The sequence below is a fragment of the Limulus polyphemus genome, unplaced genomic scaffold, assembly GCF_000517525.1.
Source record: "Limulus polyphemus unplaced genomic scaffold, Limulus_polyphemus-2.1.2 Scaffold2596, whole genome shotgun sequence".
In the NCBI taxonomy this organism is placed as follows: Eukaryota; Metazoa; Arthropoda; class Merostomata; order Xiphosura; family Limulidae; genus Limulus; species Limulus polyphemus.
The window spans coordinates 74,569-80,277 of record NW_013668206.1 but is presented as its reverse complement, the minus strand read 5'-3'; the positions used below and the strand labels follow the sequence as shown (position 1 = coordinate 80,277).

The 5,709-nt window shown below is 37.1% G+C and overlaps 1 protein-coding gene across 1 annotated transcript in view; it reads left to right on the top strand.

Annotated features, from left to right (window-relative positions):
• The first annotated feature begins 1,446 nt into the window (after positions 1 to 1,446).
• Positions 1,447 to 5,709, top strand: part of LOC106467387 (zinc finger protein 729-like) — a 53,404-nt gene continuing 49,141 nt past the window's right edge. Inside the window, exon 1 of the mRNA XM_022395564.1 lies at positions 1,447 to 1,827. Coding sequence (XP_022251272.1) covers positions 1,447 to 1,827 — 381 coding nt within the window. The remainder of the gene's footprint in view (positions 1,828 to 5,709) is intronic.

Here is a 5,709-nt window from a genome sequence, read left to right as displayed (position 1 = left end):
CTATCGTCTCCCCACCGAGCGGAGCGCCCAAAGGGGCTTCTTGCTATCGTCTCCCCACAGAACGCTGCCCACTTGTTCACGTGCCGAATTGTTGATCTGAATTTCTGTGATTCGTTCTCCGTTAGCATAAAAATACATGAATGTAAATCTCACTCCGCACTGTGGAACAGTAGGTGTATTATAAACGTAACTGTCAAATCCCACGATTCGATTAGAGTAGTCCAACAGTTAGCGGTGAGTGGTGTTGACTAACTGCCTTTCATCTAGTCTCTCGTTTCAAAATTAGGGACGGCCGTCGCAGATATACCTTGAGAAGGTTGCGCAAAATTCAACAAACGTGCTAACTCCTGCAACTGTTTCGGGAAAATAGAAAATAACATCATTCACTGGACAACTACGAATGTTTACTGTCACCAGGTGGCTCAGCAGTAAGCTGAGAACTTATAGCATTATAATTTGTGGCTCAATCCCTACGACGAGCAGAGCGTAGATATGACATTGTGCAGCTTTGCGCTAAAACATACTACATACCGACTGCTTATTTAAGAGGATAGTAGAGAAGGCCCACGATTCAATTTAAAGTTTCACCAAGGGGGACATTGATGTAGAGAAATTCAGTATCAAAACTGGTGCTGATCGTTCAGCAGAGGGAGATTCCACAAACAAAGGTGAAAGAACCAGTGATCGTAAGTTCATAGGAACAGTACATTTTGAGAGGTTGTAATTACTAGAACCTAGAGGTGAGAGAATAGGATGAAGAGGGTGTCCAGTTCTATGCACTTTGAGTAAGCCATAAAGAATACTAGGTTATGTACCACATGAGGCAATTTTGTGGAAAACCGTTTCAGAGATAATATTTTGGTCCTTAAAGGTCTTGAGAAAACGTAGGGTCTTATTTTCTCTCTTAAAAGTTGGAGACGGTAAACCAGAGTTTAGTGTTTTATTGGAGACGGTAAGCCAGAGTTTAGTGTTTTGTTGGAGACGGTAAGCCAGGATTTAGTGTTTTATTGGAGACGGTAAGCCAGAGTTTAGTGTTTTGTTGGAGACGGTAAGCCAGAGTTTAGAATTTTATTGGAGACATTAAGCCAGAATTCAGTGTTTTGTTGGAGACGGTAAGCGAGAGTTTGGTGTTTTATTGGAGACGGTAAGCCAGAGTTTGGTGTTTTATTGGAGACGGTAAGCCAGAGTTCAGTGTTTTGTTGGAGACGGTAAGCCAGAGTTTAGTGTTTTATTGGAGACGGTAAGCCAGAGTTTAGTGTTTTATTGGAGACAGTAAGCCAGAATTTAGTGTTTTGAGCTTACAAAGGTCACTGAGTTGCTGTTTCATTTTGTCAATGTAGTCGACTTTTTTCATGATGAAAAACTCATTACCTTTGTTTTCTTTAGTACCAGCGATACATTTGTTTTTGGATTGAGTTTTAAGAGCAATTAGTTCTGCATCGTTTAATGTATAGGAAAGAGTTTAGCGTAGTTTACAAGATCGTGAGCTGCATTACTGTTGGAGCTTGTGAACAACAGAGTGTAGTTTACAAGATCGTGAGCTGCATTACTGTTGGAGCTTGTGAACAACAGAGTGTAGTTTACAAGATCGTGAGCTGCATTACTGTTAGAGCTTGTGAACAACAGAGCGTAGTTTACAAGATCGTGAGCTGCATTACTGTTGGAGCTTGTGAACAACAGAGTGTAGTTTACAAGATCGTGAGCTGCATTACTGTTGGAGCTTGTGAACAACAGAGTGTAGTTTACAAGATCGTGAGCTGCATTACTGTTGGAGCTTGTGAACAACAGAGTGTAGTTTACAAGATCGTGAGCTGCGTTATTATTAAGGTTTGTGAACAACGGAAAGGAAGTAAAGGTTCTGTAAACATTTAAACATTTTACATAAATGAGTAAAAATGAGTTTGGAAGTTGGTGTGTTTGTTTATGTAATTTTTACAGCAAAGCCACATCAGGCTATTTGCTGTGTCTACCGAGGGGAATCGAACCCCTGATTTTAGCGGTATATATCCGTAGAAACATCGTGAAGTTGAAAATCATTCAGATTAAATGTTACATGATCTGGATCAGATTAAACATTACATGATCTGGATCAGTTTAAATATTACATGATCTGGATCAGATTAAATATTACATGAGCTGGATCAGTTCAAATATTACATGAGCTGGATCAGTTTAAATATTACACGATCTGGATCAGTTTAAATATTACACGAACTGGATCAGTTTAAATATTACATGATCTGGATCAGTTTAAATATTACATGATCTGGATCAGTTTAAATATTACTTGATTTGGATCAGTTTAGATACTACATGATCTGGATCAGTTTAAATATTACGTGATTTGGATCAGCTTAAATATTACATGATCTGGATCACTTTAAATATTACATGATTTGGATTAAAACCCGGAGAGAAAATGAATAAATTCGCAGTTTTTGAAGTTTTCTATTCTGGATTTGCTCTTGTATGTTTATTATTGACAAATTCAATAAACGTTTGTTTTGGTTTTGTTTTGAATTTCACGCAAAGCTACACGAGGGCTATCTGTGCTATTCTCTAAGTTAGTAAAAGAGAAGCCTAAGAGTTGGCGGTGGGTGGCGTTGATTAGCTGCATTCTCTCTAGTCTATGACTGGCAAACAAGCTCAGACAGCCCTCGTGTAGTTCTGCGCGAAGTTCGACGAACATCAAACAAATAAACCTACATAATAGATCATAACACTCTTGTTTCACGGAATTAAGAAAAGAAAAACGACCAAGGCAGGATAATAACATTGGCGACTATCCATACTCATAACAGATAAAAATAAGCACCGCTATTTTTCTTAAAACTTTCTCATACTAGTTGTTATAATTTATGATAGACAAAACTCGAGAATTAAGTATGCAACACCTGTCACGGCTCTGTGCTTATACACTGGATTGTTTATTAATTTAATGTATGTTTGAAAGGCGTAGTTACAGCGAGGTCATGAATTCTTATTTTGTGAACGATGTTTAATACTAGTACTAAAGATAGTATTTTCCTCGGCGATCATGCTTTATCTGTTCTTACCCGCTTCTTAAAAAAAAGTTTGTTTTGAATTTCGCGCAAAGCTACTCGAGGGCTATCTGCGCTAGCCTTCTATAAGTTAGCAATGATAGACAAGAAGGAAGGTAGCGATTCAACACTGCTTGTGGATACTGATCGTCACGTTATAACGCCCCCACGGCTGAAAGTACAAGCATGTTCGGCGACGGAGATTCGAACCCGCGACCTGTAAATTGCGAGTCAAGCGCCCTAACCACAAAGCATTCAACATACGAAAAATATTTTCGGAGATCCTGGTGTTCTAGGCTGAACAGTAGTTACTTATGTTTCAGTTTTAGTTGTACCTCTAAACAGAGGCGTAGCCAAGGGGGCACGGCTCCCTGAAAATCTAGGCATATTGACCGCATATTATTTTTTCAGCTTTTATATATAATAAACTCGTTTTGTATCATTTAATAATAATAATAATAACTTCTGTAAACACTATTACGTTTGATTTGATCTGTTTTAATGACCATTTTATTAATAATTAAGATCAATTTCAGCTTTTTAATTTATTGGACCCCTTAAACTTTTCTGCTCCCCAACCCCCACCCCATGGAAAACTTAGCTGCTCCACTCTAGAGTGTTTAACTTAAAAGGTTGAAACGGAGAAAAATAGGCGTCAGTTTATGACTGTTTATGTTGTCCATATTCTATAAGAAAGTGGATATCGAAGGCGGCTTTTTGGTCTTTAGTTAAATCTTTTCACACCATCTGAAAAGCCTTGAGGTGTTTACCTTATATCGTCTGGTAAAAACACTGGTTTCGATTCATTTTGGGGAAGACGATGTCTTATAATAAAAATGAAGACGGATGATAAGACAAAAACCATTTTTATTTACGAAATCTTCGAACGTTTTGGAATATACTTATTACATCTTCGGTGAAATCCTGGAAATAATATTATCATTATATTTGTTAACTATTGTTACTTGAGTAACTAATTTACTTAAAATATTCAATACAGTGGTAAACGGAAGGAAGTACAGGAAGTATATACGGTGTTACGGAAGTAGAAAAATAACAAATCATGTGAGACATCAAGTGTTTAGGCCTAAGGATGTTTGTAAATTATTAAGAGCCGGATGGTCTATAGCTATGAGTAAGCTTTCTGCAATGCGGATTTCAAAGTCTGAAGATCCTGTTGTAATCATGTAGAAATTGTTATATCAGATATTGTGACTTATGGCTTCAACACGTCAACGAACAGCTGAGTGGTTTAACTAATGGATAGCCGTCCTTTTGGATACTCCCAAATGTTCACAGACTCTAGTTTTTAAGTGATGTTTTGTTCTGCCAATGAACGTGACATTACAGTCACTACATATACTTACACACAAGCCTTGTGTGTAGAAAGAACTGTTGGTATTCGATTTTTATATTGAGACCAAAATATTATCTTTGAAACGATTTCCCGCCAAATTGACCCACGTGGCACACAACCTGGTATTCTTTATGGCCTACCCAAAGTTAACCAAACTGGATACCTTCTATCCTCTCAGTTGCAGGCTCCTGCAATTAGAACCCCTGCAACCTTACTGTTCCTATGTTTAAACCCCTTACTCCGAGTGAATTTATTCTTAAATCTCCTTCATCTTTGCTGCTAAAATCTCCAAAAATTATCTCTGCCGATCAATATTTTATGCCCAGTTTTGATATTGAATCTCACTATATTAATATTCCTCGTGATGTAAATTTAAATCTAACAGTGAACCATCTCTTCCTTTCTAACACTGACCGCTATCTTCAAACTTCTTTCTATCACAACAAAAGTAAAACATTTCGTCTTTAATAAGGTTATTTATGGCCAGGATATTAGCTTAGGAAAGCTTCGTCCATACTCTTGTAGGGTTAACTGTTGTTTGTAGTTAAGTGCAAAGATACACAATGGGCTATCTGTGCTCTGCCCACCACGAGTATCGAAGCTCGGTTTCTAGCGTTGTAAGGCCGCAGGCATTTCGCTGGCCCACTGGTAGAGAGTAACTAGTATGTAACCTTTGATAATCGAAGATATCAATCATTTCTAGCTAAATATTCTCGAGATTATGGTGTGCCCAAGTAAAATACCTGTACACAATGTTAGAGGTAATTACTTTACATATACACAACGTTAGAGGTAATTACTTCACATATACACAATGTCAGTGATATAAGTAATTGCTTCACATGCACACAAAGTCAGTGATATAAGCAATTACTTCACATATACACAACGCTAGAGGTAATTACTTCACATATACACAACGTTAGAGGTAATTACTTCACATATACACAACGTCAGTGATATAAGTAATTACTTCACATGCACACAACGTCAGTGATATAAGTAATTACTTCACATATACACAACGTCAGTGATATAAGTAATTACTTCACATATACACAACGTCAGCGATATAAGTAATTACTTCACATGCACACAACGTCAGTAATATAAGTAATTACTTCACATATACACAATGTTAGTGATATAAGTAATTACTTCACATACATACAACGTTAGTGATGTAAGTAATTACTTCATATATACACAACGTCAGTGATATAAGTAATTACTTCACATGCACACAACGTCAGTGATATAAGTAATTACTTCACATATACACAACGTCAGTGATATAAGTACAGTAATTGT